The sequence below is a fragment of the Oncorhynchus tshawytscha genome, linkage group LG31 (genome assembly GCF_018296145.1).
Source record: "Oncorhynchus tshawytscha isolate Ot180627B linkage group LG31, Otsh_v2.0, whole genome shotgun sequence".
Classification (NCBI taxonomy): domain Eukaryota; kingdom Metazoa; phylum Chordata; class Actinopteri; order Salmoniformes; family Salmonidae; genus Oncorhynchus; species Oncorhynchus tshawytscha.
In genome coordinates, this window is record NC_056459.1 from 11,770,199 (window position 1) to 11,787,105 (window position 16,907).

Consider the following 16,907-nt stretch of genomic DNA (forward strand, 5'->3'; position numbering starts at 1 on the left):
AGTACAGTATCTTACTAGTCTGTTAATTGAATCCTGTATCTGGGTTTGGGTCTCATTGGTGAGTGTGAGTCTATTACTTAGAGACTCCTGGGTTACATTGGTTATTTTGAAACCAAGGTCGATGGCAAATGAAGTATCTGTAAGTTCTGTGAGCACACAAAAAAATGGTCACTATAGCAACAGATCAAATTAACTGCTACAATTTAGGAGTTTCAAGAACATTAAAAACATTCAAGAAGTATTTAGATAGCAGGAGCAGTTGAATGTTTACTTATTAAGAGATTATTTTATAGAGTGGAAAAAAATGTCTTCATGAAGCCTTATTTGTTGAACTCACTGATATAAGTTGCATTCTGGAAGGTGGTTTGAGTGGTCGTGAATTGAGGAGACAATTGCTTCTTGACGGCATCAAGGACATCATCCTCAGTGGGGACTGGTGTTTTGACGTTGAATATCAGTTTAACAAAAACTCCCACTGTGCCGAATCTAAGAGAAAATAATAATACATGGAAAATTACATTTCCTAAAGAAAATGTGTGTACTTGCTAGCTTGTCTTAAAGTAATCATGGTTGTAAAATAAGTTATAGGATTTGGCAGTCACTGCAGTAGTAATGGTAGTGACTGGTTATAATTGGAAAAAGAAAGTCGATGGAAAGATTGTTTGATGGATAAGATAGGATAGGAAAGGATAGCCTGAACATATGAAAGTTGGTTCAGTCTCTCTAGCTTGAACGGTTCAAGAGTTAATATTATTTTTGGTGGGTTATTTTATGCTAATTTATACTCATTTAAATTGTTTTAGTTTAGAAACGTTTAGAAAATGTTAAAATAATTAGAAAAAGTATGTAAGAAATCTAGTGGTCTTGCCTTCAGCAAGCACATTAATTATAATGGATTGGATTTATATTAGCCTTTTGACCGATTGATGCACTCAAAGAGCTTTTCTAAAGAAAGGTTGACATTTTGGATGCTTTTAATTAAAACATCAGTAGTTAACGACACAAGCATGGATATACATGGTTCATTGTTGCAAAGGTTCCTTGTTTGACAAAGTGTTAATTGAATTGTATGAAATAATTATAATAAATGATCTTGCTTACCTAGTTGTTGATGTCACTGAAGTCAAAAGGGTAGGAAGTGGTGTGGTGTTGGTAGTTGTTGTTGGGGCAACAGTGGTGGTCAGGAGACCTAGAATAGAAATGGAAATACATTTTAGAGGGATTATAAACTTGTAATATGTCATATAACATTGATATATAAGTGTTTTCGAGATTGAGTATTTTACACGTTACATGGTGTTTGATAACTCACTGTCATACAAAAACATAGAAATGACAACCGTATGGTAACAAAAGCAGCATACCTGAGACTTTTAAGACTTCCTGTAGAAAACCACTAGGGTGGTTGACATCTTCCTCTTTGTATACATATGTCACGTTTGCCGTGATCTCAGTGCCATCATCACTGTGGACGTAAAAATGGGTTTTGTGTGAGAGTTAAACATGTTCCTTTCATCCTGTTTAGCTGTACCAGCAGCAGCTAAATGAAATCTGCAGAAATTCTAAAGAGTGCAGTTGAGAAAGACGGGTTGGTTCAAGGTTATGACGTTGTACTTACAAGAGGTTGGCGTTGGGAAATTTAAACTGTTTGCCATCTGGTTCACTGAGAACCTTTTGGAGCTAAAAGGGGACAAAACATCAAGTTGTCCATTACTATCATGACCTGAACATGACCATGGATGTATCTTATGTGTAGAAGTACAGTATCTTACTAGTCTGTTAATTGAATCCTGTATCTGGGTTTGGGTCTCATTGGTGAGTGTGAGTCTATTACTTAGAGACTCCTGGGTTACATTGGTTATTTTGAAACCAAGGTCGATGGCAAATGAAGTATCTGTAAGTTCTGTGAGCACACAAAAAATGGTCACTATAGCAACTGATCAAATTAACTGCTACAATTTAGGAGTTTCAACAACATTAAAAAACATTCAATAAGTATTTAGATAGCAGGAGCAGTTGAATGTTTACTTATTAAGAAATTATTTTATAGAGTGGAAATAAATGTCTTCATGAAGCCTAATTTGTTGAACTCACTGATATAAGTTGCATTCTGGAAGGTGGTTTGAGTGGTCGTGAATTGAGGAGACAATTGTTTCTTGACGGCACCAAGGACATCATCCTCAGTGGGGACTGGTGTTTTGACCTTGAATATCAGTTTAACAAAAACTCCCACTGTGCCGAATCTAAGAGACAATAATAATACATGTAAAATTACATTTCCTAAAGAAAATGTGTGTACTTGCTAGCTTGTCTTAAAGTAATCATGGTTGTAAAATAAGTTATAGTTTTGGCAGTCACTGCACTAGTAATGGTAGTGACTGGTTATAATTGGAAAAAGAAAGTCGATGGAAAGATTGTTTGATGGATAAGATAGGATAGGAAAGGATAGCCTGAACATATGAAAGTTGGTTCAGTCTCTCTAGCTTGAACGGTTCAAGAGTTAATATTATTTTTGGTGGGTTATTTTATGCTAATTTATACTCATTTAAATTGTTTTAGTTTAGAAACGTTTAGAAAATGTTAAAATAATTAGAAAAAGTATGTAAGAAATCTAGTGGTCTTGCCTTCAGCAAGCACATTAATTATAATGGATTGGATTTATATTAAGCCTTTTGACCGATTGATGCACTCAAAGAGCTTTTCTAAAGAAAGGTTGACATTTTGGATGCTTTTAATTAAAACATCAGTAGTTAACGACACAAGCATGGATATACATGGTTCATTGTTGCAAAGGTTCCTTGTTTGACAAAGTGTTAATTGAATTGTATGAAATAATTATAATAAATGATCTTGCTTACCTAGTTGTTGATGTCACTGAAGTCAAAAGGGTAGGAAGTGGTGTGGTGTTGGTAGTTGTTGTTGGGGCAACAGTGGTGGTCAGGAGACCTAGAATAGAAATGGAAATACATTTTAGAGGGATTATAAACTTGTAATATGTCATATAACATTGATATATAAGTGTTTTCGAGATTGAGTATTTTACACGTTACATGGTGTTTGATAACTCACTGTCATACAAAAAATAGAAATGACAACCGTATGGTAACAAAAGCAGCATACCTGAGACTTTTAAGACTTCCTGTAGAAAACCACTAGGGTGGTTGACATCTTCCTCTCTGTATACATATGTCACGTTTGCCGTGATCTCAGTGCCATCATCACTGTGGACGTAAAAATGGGTTTTGTGTGAGAGTTAAACATGTTCCTTTCATCCTGTTTAGCTGTACCAGCAGCAGCTAAATGAAATCTGCAGAAATTCTAAAGAGTGCAGTTGAGAAAGACGGGTTGGTTCAAGGTTATGACGTTGTACTTACAAGAGGTTGGCGTTGGGAAATTTAAACTGTTTGCCATCTGGTTCACTGAGAACCTTTTGGAGCTAAAAGGGGACAAAACATCAAGTTGTCCATTACTATCATGACCTGAACATGACCATGGATGTATCTTATGTGTAGAAGTACAGTATCTTACTAGTCTGTTAATTGAATCCTGTATCTGGGTTTGGGTCTCATTGGTGAGTGTGAGTCTATTACTTAGAGACTCCTGGGTTACATTGGTTATTTTGAAACCAAGGTCGATGGCAAATGAAGTATCTGTAAGTTCTGTGAGCACACAAAAAAATGGTCACTATAGCAACAGATCAAATTAACTGCTACAATTTAGGAGTTTCAACAACATTAAAAACATTCAATAAGTATTTAGATAGCAGGAGCAGTTGAATGTTTACTTATTAAGAGATTATTTTATAGAGTGGAAAAAATGTCTTCATGAAGCCTAATTTGTTGAACTCACTGATATAAGTTGCATTCTGGAAGGTGGTTTGAGTGGTCGTGAATTGAGGAGACAATTGTTTCTTGACGGCACCAAGGACATCATCCTCAGTGGGGACTGGTGTTTTGACCTTGAATATCAGTTTAACAAAAACTCCCACTGTGCCGAATCTAAGAGACAATAATAATACATGTAAAATTACATTTCCTAAAGAAAATGTGTGTACTTGCTAGCTTGTCTTAAAGTAATCATGGTTGTAAAATAAGTTATAGGATTGGCAGTCACTGCACTAGTAATGGTAGTGACTGGTTATAATTGGAAAAAGAAAGTCGGTGGAAAGATTGATTGATGGATAGGATAGGATAGGAAAGGATAGCATGAACATATGAAAGTTGGTTCAGTCTCTCTAGCTTGAACGGTTCAAGAGTTAATATTATTTTTGGTGGGTTATTATATGCTAATTTATACTCATTTAAATTGCTTTGGTTTAGAAACTTTAGAAAATGTTAAAATAATTAGAAAAAGTATGTAAGAAATCTAGTGGTCTTGCCTTCAGCAAGCACATTAATAATAATGGATTGGATTTATATTGCGCCTTTTGACCGATTGATGTACTCAAAGAAAGGTTGACATTTTGGATGCTTTTATGAAAACATCAATAGTTAACGACACAAGCATGAATATACATGGTTCATTGTTGCAAAGGTTCCTTGATTGACAAAGTGTTAATTGAATTGTATGAAATAATTATAATAAATGATCTTGCTTACCTAGTTGTTGATGTCACTGAAGTCAAAAGGGTAGGAAGTGGTGTGGTGTTGGTAGTTGTTGTTGGGGCAACAGTGGTGGTCAGGAGACCTAGAATAGAAATGGAAATACATTTTAGAGGGATTATAAACTTGTAATATGTCATATAACATTGATATATAAGTGTTTTCGAGATTGAGTATTTTACACGTTACATGGTGTTTGATAACTCACTGTCATACAAAAACATAGAAATGACAACCGTATGGTAACAAAAGCAGCATACCTGAGACTTTTAAGACTTCCTGTAGAAAACCACTAGGGTGGTTGACATCTTCCTCTCTGTATACATATGTCACGTTTGCCGTGATTTCAGTGCCATCATCACTGTGGACGTAAAAATGGGTTTTGTGTGAGAGTTAAACATGTTCCCTTCATCCTGTTTAGCTGTACTAGCAGCAGCTAAATGAAATCTGCAGAAATTCTAAAGAGTGCAGTTGAGAAAGACGGGTTGGTTCAAGGTGATGACGTTGTACTTACAAGAGGTTGGCGTTGGGAAATTTAAACTGTTTGCCATCTGGTTCACTGAGAACCTTTTGGAGCTAAAAGGGGACAAAACATCAAGTTGTCAATTACTATCATGACCTGAACATGACCATGGATGTATCTTGTGTGTAGAAGTACAGTATCTTACTAGTCTGTTAATTGAATCCTGTATCTGGGTTTGGGTCTCATTGGTGAGTGTGAGTCTATTACTTAGAGACTCCCGGGTTACATTGGTTATTTTGAAACCAAGGTCGATGGCAAATGAAGTATCTGTAAGTTCTGTGAGCACACAAACAAATGGTCACTATAGCAACAGATCAAATTAACTGCTACAATTTAGGAGTTTCAACAACATTAAAAACATTCAATAAGTATTTAGATAGCAGGAGCAGTTGAATGTTTACTTATTAAGAAATTATTTTATAGAGTGGAAAAAATGTCTTCATGAAGCCTTATTTGTTGAACTCACTGATATAAGTTGCATTCTGGAAGGTGGTTTGAGTGGTCGTGAATTGAGGAGACAATTGTTTCTTGACGGCATCAAGGACATCATCCTCAGTGGGGACTGGTGTTTTGACCTTGAATATCAGTTTAACAAAAACTCCCACTGTGCCGAATCTAAGAGAAAATAATAATACATGGAAAATTACATTTCCTAAAGAAAATGTGTGTACTTGCTAGCTTGTCTTAAAGTAATCATGGTTGTAAAATAAGTTATAGTTTTGGCAGTCACTGCACTAGTAATGGTAGTGACTGGTTATAATTGGAAAAAGAAAGTCGATGGAAAGATTGTTTGATGGATAAGATAGGATAGGAAAGGATAGCCTGAACATATGAAAGTTGGTTCAGTCTCTCTAGCTTGAACGGTTCAAGAGTTAATATTATTTTTGGTGGGTTATTTTATGCTAATTTATACTCATTTAAATTGTTTTAGTTTAGAAACTTTAGAAAATGTTAAAATAATTAGAAAAAGTATGTAAGAAATCTAGTGGTCTTGCCTTCAGCAAGCACATTAATAATAATGGATTGGATTTATATTAAGCCTTTTGACCGATTGATGCACTAAAGAGCTTTTCTAAAGAAAGGTTGACATTTTGGATGCTTTTAATTAAAACATCAGTAGTTAACGACACAAGCATGGATATACATGGTTCATTGTTGCAAAGGTTCCTTGTTTGACAAAGTGTTAATTGAATTGTATGAAATAATTATAATAAATGATCTTGCTTACCTAGTTGTTGATGTCACTGAAGTCAAAAGGGTAGGAAGTGGTGTGGTGTTGGTAGTTGTTGTTGGGGCAACAGTGGTGGTCAGGAGACCTAGAATAGAAATGGAAATACATTTTAGAGGGATTATAAACTTGTAATATGTCATATAACATTGATATATAAGTGTTTTCGAGATTGAGTATTATACACGTTACATGGTGTTTGATAACTCACTGTCATAAATAAACATAGAAATGACAACCGTATGGTAACAAAAGCAGCATACCTGAGACTTTTAAGACTTCCTGTAGAAAACCACTAGGGTGGTTGACATCTTCCTCTTTGTATACATACGTCACGTTTGCCGTGATCTCAGTGCCATCATCACTGTGGACGTAAAAATGGGTTTTGTGTGAGAGTTAAACATGTTCCTTTCATCCTGTTTAGCTGTACCAGCAGCAGCTAAATGAAATCTGCAAAAATCCTAAAGAGTGCAGTTGAGAAAGACGGGTTGGTTCAAGGTTATGACGTTGTACTTACAAGAGGTTGGCGTTGGGAAATTGAAACTGTTTGCCATCTGGTTCACTGAGAACCTTTTGGAGCTAAAAGGGGACAAAACATCAAGTTGTCCATTACTATCATGACCTGAACATGACCATGGATGTATCTTATGTGTAGAAGTACAGTATCTTACTAGTCTGTTAATTGAATCCTGTATCTGGGTTTGGGTCTCATTGGTGAGTGTGAGTCTATTACTTAGAGACTCCTGGGTTACGTTGGTTATTTTGAAACCAAGGTCGATGGCAAATGAAGTATCTGTAAGTTCTGTGAGCACACAAAAAATGGTCACTATAGCAACAGATCAAATTAACTGCTACAATTTAGGAGTTTCAAGAACATTAAAAACATTCAAGAAGTATTTAGATAGCAGGAGCAGTTGAATGTTTACTTATTAAGAAATTATTTTATAGAGTGGAAATAAATGTCTTCATGAAGCCTAATTTGTTGAACTCACTGATATAAGTTGCATTCTGGAAGGTGGTTTGAGTGGTCGTGAATTGAGGAGACAATTGTTTCTTGACGGCACCAAGGACATCATCCTCAGTGGGGACTGGTGTTTTGACCTTGAATATCAGTTTAACAAAAACTCCCACTGTGCCGAATCTAAGAGACAATAATAATACATGTAAAATTACATTTCCTAAAGAAAATGTGTGTACTTGCTAGCTTGTCTTAAAGTAATCATGGTTGTAAAATAAGTTATAGGATTGGCAGTCACTGCACTAGTAATGGTAGTGACTGGTTATAATTGGAAAAAGAAAGTCGGTGGAAAGATTGATTGATGGATAGGATAGGATAGGAAAGGATAGCATGAACATATGAAAGTTGGTTCAGTCTCTCTAGCTTGAACGGTTCAAGAGTTAATATTATTTTTGGTGGGTTATTATATGCTAATTTATACTCATTTAAATTGCTTTGGTTTAGAAACGTTTAGAAAATGTTAAAATAATTAGAAAAAGTATGTAAGAAATCTAGTGGTCTTGCCTTCAGCAAGCACATTAATTATAATGGATTGGATTTATATTAAGCCTTTTGACCGATTGATGCACTCAAAGAGCTTTTCTAAAGAAAGTTGACATTTTGGATGCTTTTAATTAAAACATCAGTAGTTAACGACACAAGCATGGATATACATGGTTCATTGTTGCAAAGGTTCCTTGTTTGACAAAGTGTTAATTGAATTGTATGAAATAATTATAATAAATGATCTTGCTTACCTAGTTGTTGATGTCACTGAAGTCAAAAGGGTAGGAAGTGGTGTGGTGTTGGTAGTTGTTGTTGGGGCAACAGTGGTGGTCAGGAGACCTAGAATAGAAATGGAAATACATTTTAGAGGGATTATAAACTTGTAATATGTCATATAACATTGATATATAAGTGTTTTCGAGATTGAGTATTTTACACGTTACATGGTGTTTGATAACTCACTGTCATACAAAAAATAGAAATGACAACCGTATGGTAACAAAAGCAGCATACCTGAGACTTTTAAGACTTCCTGTAGAAAACCACTAGGGTGGTTGACATCTTCCTCTTTGTATACATACGTCACGTTTGCCGTGATTTCAGTGCCATCATCACTGTGGACGTAAAAATGGGTTTTGTGTGAGAGTTAAACATGTTCCCTTCATCCTGTTTAGCTGTACTAGCAGCAGCTAAATGAAATCTGCAGAAATTCTAAAGAGTGCAGTTGAGAAAGACGGGTTGGTTCAAGGTGATGACGTTGTACTTACAAGAGGTTGGCGTTGGGAAATTTAAACTGTTTGCCATCTGGTTCACTGAGAACCTTTTGGAGCTAAAAGGGGACAAAACATCAAGTTGTCAATTACTATCATGACCTGAACATGACCATGGATGTATCTTGTGTGTAGAAGTACAGTATCTTACTAGTCTGTTAATTGAATCCTGTATCTGGTTTTCGGTCTCATTGGTGAGTGTGAGTCTATTACTTAGAGACTCCTGGGTTACATTGGTTATTTTGAAACCAAGGTCGATGGCAAATGAAGTATCTGTAAGTTCTGTGAGCACACAAACAAATGGTCACTATAGCAACAGATCAAATTAACTGCTACAATTTAGGAGTTTCAAGAACATTAAAAACATTCAAGAAGTATTTAGATAGCAGGAGCAGTTGAATGTTTACTTATTAAGAGATTATTTTATAGAGTGGAAAAAAATGTCTTCATGAAGCCTTATTTGTTGAACTCACTGATATAAGTTGCATTCTGGAAGGTGGTTTGAGTGGTCGTGAATTGAGGAGACAATTGCTTCTTGACGGCATCAAGGACATCATCCTCAGTGGGGACTGGTGTTTTGACCTTGAATATCAGTTTAACAAAAACTCCCACTGTGCCGAATCTAAGAGAAAATAATAATACATGGAAAATTACATTTCCTAAAGAAAATGTGTGTACTTGCTAGCTTGTCTTAAAGTAATCATGGTTGTAAAATAAGTTATAGATTTGGCAGTCACTGCACTAGTAATGGTAGTGACTGGTTATAATTGGAAAAAGAAAGTCGATGGGAAAGATTGATTGATGGATAGGATAGGAAAGGATAGCCTGAACATATGAAAGTTGGTTCGGTCTCTCTAGCTTGAACGGTTCAAGAGTTAATATTATTTTTGGTGGGTTATTTTATGCTAATTTATACTCATTTAAATTGTTTTAGTTTAGAACGTTTAGAAAATGTTAAAATAATTAGAAAAAGTATGTAAGAAATCTAGTGGTCTTGCCTTCAGCAAGCACATTAATTATAATGGATTGGATTTATATTAAGCCTTTTGACCGATTGATGCACTCAAAGAGCTTTTCTAAAGAAAGGTTGACATTTTGGATGCTTTTAATTAAAACATCAGTAGTTAACGACACAAGCATGGATATACATGGTTCATTGTTGCAAAGGTTCCTTGTTTGACAAAGTGTTAATTGAATTGTATGAAATAATTATAATAAATGATCTTGCTTACCTAGTTGTTGATGTCACTGAAGTCAAAAGGGTAGGAAGTGGTGTGGTGTTGGTAGTTGTTGTTGGGGCAACAGTGGTGGTCAGGAGACCTAGAATAGAAATGGAAATACATTTTAGAGGGATTATAAACTTGTAATATGTCATATAACATTGATATATAAGTGTTTTCGAGATTGAGTATTATACACGTTACATGGTGTTTGATAACTCACTGTCATAAATAAACGTAGAAATGACAACCGTATGGTAACAAAAGCAGCATACCTGAGACTTTTAAGACTTCCTGTAGAAAACCACTAGGGTGGTTGACATCTTCCTCTTTGTATACATATGTCACGTTTGCCGTGATCTCAGTGCCATCATCACTGTGGACGTAAAAATGGGTTTTGTGTGAGAGTTAAACATGTTCCTTTCATCCTGTTTAGCTGTACCAGCAGCAGCTAAATGAAATCTGCAGAAATCCTAAAGAGTGCAGTTGAGAAAGACGGGTTGGTTCAAGGTTATGACGTTGTACTTACAAGAGGTTGGCGTTGGGAAATTGAAACTGTTTGCCGTCTGGTTCACTGAGAACCTTTTGGAGCTAAAAGGGGACAAAACATCAAGTTGTCCATTACTATCATGACCTGAACATGACCATGGATGTATCTTATGTGTAGAAGTACAGTATCTTACTAGTCTGTTAATTGAATCCTGTATCTGGGTTTGGGTCTCATTGGTGAGTGTGAGTCTATTACTTAGAGACTCCTGGGTTACATTGGTTATTTTGAAACCAAGGTCGATGGCAAATGAAGTATCTGTAAGTTCTGTGAGCACACAAAAAATGGTCACTATAGCAACAGATCAAATTAACTGCTACAATTTAGGAGTTTCAAGAACATTAAAAACATTCAAGAAGTATTTAGATAGCAGGAGCAGTTGAATGTTTACTTATTAAGAGATTATTTTATAGAGTGGAAAAAAATGTCTTCATGAAGCCTTATTTGTTGAACTCACTGATATAAGTTGCATTCTGGAAGGTGGTTTGAGTGGTCGTGAATTGAGGAGACAATTGCTTCTTGACGGCATCAAGGACATCATCCTCAGTGGGGACTGGTGTTTTGACGTTGAATATCAGTTTAACAAAAACTCCCACTGTGCCGAATCTAAGAGAAAATAATAATACATGGAAAATTACATTTCCTAAAGAAAATGTGTGTACTTGCTAGCTTGTCTTAAAGTAATCATGGTTGTAAAATAAGTTATAGATTTGGCAGTCACTGCAGTAGTAATGGTAGTGACTGGTTATAATTGGAAAAAGAAAGTCGATGGAAAGATTGTTTGATGGATAAGATAGGATAGGAAAGGATAGCCTGAACATATGAAAGTTGGTTCGGTCTCTCTAGCTTGAACGGTTCAAGAGTTAATATTATTTTTTGTGAGTTATTATATGCTAAATAATATTAATATAACGACACAAGCATGGATATACAAGGATATACACAAAATACACTAAATTATCTTGCATACCTAGTTGTTGATGTCATAGAAGTTGAGATATAAGTTGAAGTTCTTGTTGTCGATGTAGGAAGTACAATTGTGTTTGTACTTGTAGGTGATGCAGTTGTAGTCCTTGTTGTAGGATGAGAACTACCAGTTGTGGTGGTGGTTGTAGGACCTGCAGAATTAATTGATATAATAGTGGTCGTAGGACCAACTATTGTTGTCAAAGGATTTACAGTTGTTGTAGAAAGAGCTGTTGTAGTTGTTGTAGAAGGTGCTGCACTGGTTGTCGTGGTAGGTTCTGCAGTCTTAGGAGCTGCAGTTGATGTTGTTTTAGAAGATGCTGCAGTCGGCGTGGTCGTAAGAACAGCAGTTGTTATAGTAGGAGCTGCAGTGGTTGTCGTAGACGCAGCTGCTGTGGTTGACGTAGAAACTGCATTTATTGTAGCAGGAGCTGTAGTTGTGATTGTTGTAGAAAGTACAGCAGGTGGAGTGGTCGTGGGAGCTACAGGAACTGCAGGTGTTGTAGATGGTGCTGCAGTCGTTGTGCTCGTAGGAACAGCAGTTGTTGTAGTAGGAGCTGCACTGGTTGTCGTAACCTGTTCTGGAGTTGTAGTGGTCAAAGGAGCAGCAGTTGTTGTAGTTAGGGCTGCAGTGGCTGTCGTAGGGACAGTTGCTGTGGTTGAAGTAGATGCCACATTTTTTGTAGGAACTGCAGTTGTCGTGGGAGCTACAGTTGTAGGTGTGGCTGTTGTGGTTGTCGTAGGCACTGAAGTTGTAGTTGTTGTAGAAGGTGCTGCAGTCGCAGTGGTTGTAAGAATAGCAGTCGTTGTTGCAGGAGCTGCAGTGGTTGTCGTAATATGTTCTGGAGTTGAAGTGGTCGTTGGAGCAGCAGTTGTTGTAGTTAGAGCTGCTGCTGTGGTTGTCGTAGAGGCAGCTACTGTGGTTGGCGTAGAAGCTACAGTTGTTGTAGCAGGAGCTGTAGTTGTGATTGTTGTAGTAAGTACAGCAGGTGGAGTGGTCGTGGGAGCAACAGTTGTAGGAACTGCAGGTGTTGTAGTAGGTGCTGTTGTTGTGGCTGTCGTAGGAGCTGAAGTTGTAGTTGTTGAAGAAGGTGCTGCAGTCACTGTGGTCGTTAGAACAGCAGTTGTTGTAGTAGGAGCTACATTGGTTGTTGTAGTAGGTTGTGGAGTGTCAGTGGTCGTAGAAGCAGCAGTTATTGTAGTTAGGGCTGCAGTGGCTGTCGTAGATGCTAAAGCTGTTGTAGGAGCTGCAGTTGTCGTGGGTGCTACAGTTGTTGTAGGTGCTGTTGTTGTGGTTGTCGTAGGAGCTGAAGTTGTAGTGATAGTAGATGGTGCTGCAGTCGTTGTTGTCGTAAGAACAGCAGTTGTTGTAGAAGGAGCTGCACTGGTTGTAGTAGTAGGTCCTGGAGTTGTAGTGGTCATAGGAGCAGCAGTTGTTGTAATTAGGGCTGCAGTGGCTGTTGTAGGGGGAGCTGCTGTGGATGAAGTAGATGATAAAGTTGTAGGAGCTGCAGTTGTCGTTGGAGCTACAGTTGTTGTTGCTGTTTTGGTTGTCGTAGGCGCTGAAGTTGTAGTTGTTGTAGAAGGTGCTGCAGTCGCAGTGGTTGTAAGAATAGCAGTTGTTGTAGCAGGAGCTGCAGTGGTTGTCGTATAGGAAACTGCTGTGGTTGACGTAGAAGCTAAAGTTGTTGTAGCAGGAGCTGTAGTTGTGATTGTTGTAGTAAGTACAGCAGGTGGAGTGGTCGTGGGAGCTACAGTTGTAGGAACTGCAGGTGTTGTAGTAGGTGCTATTGTTGTAGTGGTCGTATGGGCTGAAGTTGTAGTTGTTGTAGAAGGTGCTGCAGTTACTGTGGTCATTAGAACAGTAGTTGTTGTAGTAGGAGCTGCACTGGTTGTCGTAGTAGGTTGTGGAGTTGCAGTGATCGTAAGAGCAGCAGTTGTTGTAGTTAGGGCTGCAGCGGTTGTCGTAGATGCTAAAGCTGTTGTAGTAGCTGCAGTTGTCGTGGGAGCTACAGTTGTTGTAGGTGCTGTTGTTGTGGTTGTCGTAGGAGCTGAAGTTGTAGTTGTTGTAGAAGGTGCTGCAGTCGCAGTGGTTGTAAGAATAGCAGTTGTTGTAGTTTGAGCTGCTGTGGTTGTCGTAGAGGCAGCTGCTGTGATTGATGTAGAAGCTACAGTTGTTGTTGCAGGAGATGTAGTTGTGGTTGTTGTAGTAAGTACAGCAGGTGGAGTGGTCATGGGAGCTACTGTCGTAGAAACTGCAGGTGTTGTAGTAGGTGCTGTTGTTGTGGTTGTCTTAGGAGCTGAAGTGGTCGTTGTTGTAGAAGGTGCTGCAGTCATTCTGGTAGTTAGAACAGCAGTTGTTGTAGTAGGAGCTGCACTGGTTGTTGTAGTAGGTTCTGGGGTTGCAGTGATCGTAGGAGCAGCAGTTGTTGTAGTTAGGGCTGCAGTGGTCGTAGATGCTAAAGCTGTTGTAGGAGCTGCAGTTGTCGTGGGAGCTACAGTTGTTGTAGGTGCTGTTGTTGTGGTTGTCGTCGGAGCTGAAGTTGTAGTTGTTGTAGCAGTGGTTGTCATAATAGATTCTCGAGTTGTAGTGGTCGTTGGAGCAGAAGTTGTTGTACTCAGAGCTGCAGTGGTTGTTGAAGAGAGAGCTGCTGTGGTTGTCGTAATAGGTTCTGGAGTTGTAGTGGTCGTTGGAGCAGCAGTTGTTGTAGTTAGAGCTGCAGTGGTTGTCGTAGAGGCAGCTGCTGTGGTGGAAGTAGATGCTAAAGTTGCTGTAGGAGCTGCAGTTGTCGTGGGAGCTACAGTTGTTGTAGGTGCTGTTGTTGTGGTTGTCGTAGGAGCTGAAGTTGTAGTTGTTGTAGAAGGTGCTGCAGTCGCAGTGGTTGTAAAAATAGCAATTGTTGTTGAAGGAACTGCAGTGGTTGTCGTAATAGGTTCTGGAATTGTAGTGGTCATTGGAGCAGCAGTTGTTGTAGTTTGAGCTGCTGTGGTTGTCGTAGAGGCAGCTGCTGTGGTTGACGTAGAAGCTACAGTTGTTGTAGCAGGAGCTGTAGTTGTGATTGTTGTAGTAAGTACAGCAGGTGGAGTGGTCGTGGGAGCAACAGTTGTAGGAACTGCAGGTGTTGTAGTAGGTGCTGTTGTTGTGGTTGTCATAGGAGATGAAGTTGTAGTTGTTGTAGAAGGTGCTGCAGTCACTGTGGTCGTAAGAACAGCAGTTGTTGTAGTAGGAGTTGCACTGGTTGTCATAGTAGGTTGGGGAGTTGCAGTGGTCGTAGGAGCAGCAGTTGTTGTAGTTAGGGCTGCAGTGGTTGTCGTAGACGCTAAAGCTGTTGAAGGAGCTGCAGTTGTCGTGGGACCTACAGTTGTTGGAACTGCAGGTTTTGTTGTAGGTGTTGCTGTTGTGGTTGTCGGAAGAGCTGAAGTTGTAGTTGTTGCAGAAGTTGCTGCAGACGTTTTGCTCGTAAGAACAGCAGTTGTTGTAGAAGGAGATGGACTGGTTGTCGTAGTAGGTTGTGGAGTTGCAGTGGTCGTAGGAGCAGCAGTTGTTGTAGTTAGAGCTGCAGTGGTTGTCGTAGAGGCAGTTGCTGTGGTTGAAGTAGATGCTAAAGTTGTTGTAGGAGCTACAGCTGTCGTGGGAGCTACAGTTGTAGTAGGTGTTCCTGTTGTGGTTGTCGTAGGAGCTGAAGTTGTAGTTGTTGTAGCAGGAGCTGCAGTGGTTGTCGTAATAGTTTGTGGAGTTATAGTGGTCGTAGGAGCAGCAGTTGTTGTAGTTAGAGCTGCAGTGGATGTCGTAGAGGCAGCTACTGTGGTTGAAGTAGATGATAAAGTTGTTGTAGGAGCTACAGTTGTCATGGGAGCTACAGCTGTTGTAGGTGTTGCTGTTGTGGTTGTCGTAGGCGCTGAAGTTGTAGTTGTTGTAGAAGGTGCTGCAGTCGCAGTGGTTGTAAGAATAGCAGTTGTTGTTGCAGGAACTGCAGTAGTTGCCGTAGTAGGTTGGGGAGTTGCAGTGGTCGTAGGAGCAGCAGTTGTTGTAGTTAGGGCTGCAGTGGTTGTTGTAGATGCTAAAGCTGTTGAAGGAGCTACAGTTGTTGTATGTGTTGCTGTTGTAGTTGTAGCAGGAGCTGCAGTGGTTGTCGTAATAGGTTCTGGAGTTGTAGTGGTCGTTGGAGCAGCAGTTGTTGTAGTTAGAGCTGCAGTGGTTGTCGTAGAGGCAGCTGCTGTGGATGAAGTAGTTGATAAAGTTGTTGTAGGAGCTGCAATTGTCGTGGGAGCTACAGTTGTTGTAGGTGTTGCTGTTGTGGTTGTCGTAGGTGCTGAAGTTGTAGTTGTTGTAGGCGCTGAAGTTGTAGTTGTTGTAGAAGGTGCTGCAGTCGCAGTGTTTGTAAGAATAGCAGTTGTTGTTGCAGGAACTGCAGTGGTTGTCGTAATAGGTTCTGGAATTGTAGTGGTCGTTGGAGCAGCAGTTGTTGTAGTTAGAGCTGCTGTGGTTGTCGTAGAGGCAACTACTGTGGTTGACGTATAAGCTACAATTGTTGCAGCAGGAGCTGTAGTTGTGGTAGTAAGTACAGCAGGTGTAGTGGTCGTGGGAGGTACAGTTGTTGGAACTGCAGGTTTTGTTGTAGGTGTTGCTGTTGTGGTTGTCGGAAGAGCTGAAGTTGTAGTTGTTGTAGAAGGTGCTGCAGACGTTGTGCTCGTAAGAACAGCAGTTGTTGTAGAAGGAGATGGACTGGTTGTCGTAGTAGGTTGTGGAGTTGCAGTGGTCGTAGGAGCAGCAGTTGTTGTAGTTAGAGCTGCAGTGGTTGTCGTAGATGCTAAAGCTGTTGAAGGAGCTGCAGTTGTCGTGGGAGCTACAGTTGTTGTAGTTGCCGTTGTTGTGGTTGTCGTAGGAGCTGAAGTTGTAGTTGTTGTAGAAGGTGCTGCAGTCACTGTGGTCATTAGAACAGCAGTTGTTGTCGTAGGAGCTGCACTGGTTGTCGTAATAGGTTCTGGAGTTGCAGTGGTCGTAGGGGCAGCAGTTGTTGTAGTTAGAGCTGCAGTGGTTGTCGTAGAGGCAGCTGCTGTGGTTGAAGTAGATGATAAAGTTGTTGTAGGAGTTGCAGCTGTCGTGGGAGCTACAGTTGTAGGTGTAGCTATTGTGGTTGTCGTAGGAGCTGAAGTTGTAGTTGTTGTAGATGGTGCTGCAGTGGTTGTCGTAATAGGTTCTGGAGTTGTAGTGGTCGTTGGAGCAGCAGTTGTTGTAGTTAGAGCAGCTGTGGTTGTCGTAGAGGCAGCTGCTGTGGTTGACGTAGAAGTTACAGTTGTTGTAGCAGGAGCTGTAGTTGTGATTGTTGTAGTAAGTACAGCCGGTGGAGTGGTCGTCGGAGCTACAGTTGTAGGAACTGCAGGTGTAGTAGTAAGTGCTGTTGTTGTGGTTGTCGTAGGAGCTGAAGTTGTAGTTGTTGTAGAAGGTGCCGCAGTCACTGTGGTCGTTAGAACAGCAGTTGTTGTCGTAGGAGCTGCACTGGTTGTCGTAATAGGTTCTGGAGTTGCAGTGGTCGTAGGAGCAGCA

At 39.5% G+C, this 16,907-nt stretch overlaps 1 protein-coding gene across 8 annotated transcripts in view; it reads right to left on the minus strand.

Annotated features, from left to right (window-relative positions):
* The window catches only part of LOC121841524 (mucin-2-like), a 227,623-nt gene extending 215,862 nt beyond the window's left edge, over positions 1-11,761 (minus strand). For 2 of the 8 annotated variants that reach the window (XM_042310521.1, XM_042310517.1), the window contains exons 1-33: positions 11,364-11,761; positions 10,851-10,999; positions 10,530-10,660; positions 10,376-10,437; positions 10,122-10,222; positions 9,859-9,946; positions 9,100-9,248; positions 8,778-8,908; positions 8,624-8,685; positions 8,370-8,470; positions 8,108-8,195; positions 7,345-7,493; positions 7,024-7,154; positions 6,870-6,931; positions 6,616-6,716; positions 6,353-6,440; positions 5,591-5,739; positions 5,270-5,400; positions 5,116-5,177; positions 4,862-4,962; positions 4,599-4,686; positions 3,850-3,998; positions 3,529-3,659; positions 3,375-3,436; positions 3,121-3,221; positions 2,859-2,946; positions 2,095-2,243; positions 1,773-1,903; positions 1,619-1,680; positions 1,365-1,465; positions 1,102-1,189; positions 338-486; positions 16-146 (exon numbers count right to left, since the gene is read on the minus strand). In XM_042310521.1, coding sequence (XP_042166455.1) covers positions 16-146; positions 338-486; positions 1,102-1,189; positions 1,365-1,465; positions 1,619-1,680; positions 1,773-1,903; positions 2,095-2,243; positions 2,859-2,946; positions 3,121-3,221; positions 3,375-3,436; positions 3,529-3,659; positions 3,850-3,998; positions 4,599-4,686; positions 4,862-4,962; positions 5,116-5,177; positions 5,270-5,400; positions 5,591-5,739; positions 6,353-6,440; positions 6,616-6,716; positions 6,870-6,931; positions 7,024-7,154; positions 7,345-7,493; positions 8,108-8,195; positions 8,370-8,470; positions 8,624-8,685; positions 8,778-8,908; positions 9,100-9,248; positions 9,859-9,946; positions 10,122-10,222; positions 10,376-10,437; positions 10,530-10,660; positions 10,851-10,999; positions 11,364-11,380 — 3,483 coding nt within the window. In that variant the 5' untranslated portion in view covers positions 11,381-11,761. The remainder of the gene's footprint in view (positions 1-15; positions 147-337; positions 487-1,101; positions 1,190-1,364; positions 1,466-1,618; positions 1,681-1,772; positions 1,904-2,094; positions 2,244-2,858; positions 2,947-3,120; positions 3,222-3,374; positions 3,437-3,528; positions 3,660-3,849; positions 3,999-4,598; positions 4,687-4,861; positions 4,963-5,115; positions 5,178-5,269; positions 5,401-5,590; positions 5,740-6,352; positions 6,441-6,615; positions 6,717-6,869; positions 6,932-7,023; positions 7,155-7,344; positions 7,494-8,107; positions 8,196-8,369; positions 8,471-8,623; positions 8,686-8,777; positions 8,909-9,099; positions 9,249-9,858; positions 9,947-10,121; positions 10,223-10,375; positions 10,438-10,529; positions 10,661-10,850; positions 11,000-11,363) is intronic. The other 6 variants (XM_042310519.1, XM_042310520.1, XR_006080571.1 and 3 more) reach the window with 5 other exon arrangements.
* Between the last annotated feature and the right edge of the window lie 5,146 nt (positions 11,762-16,907).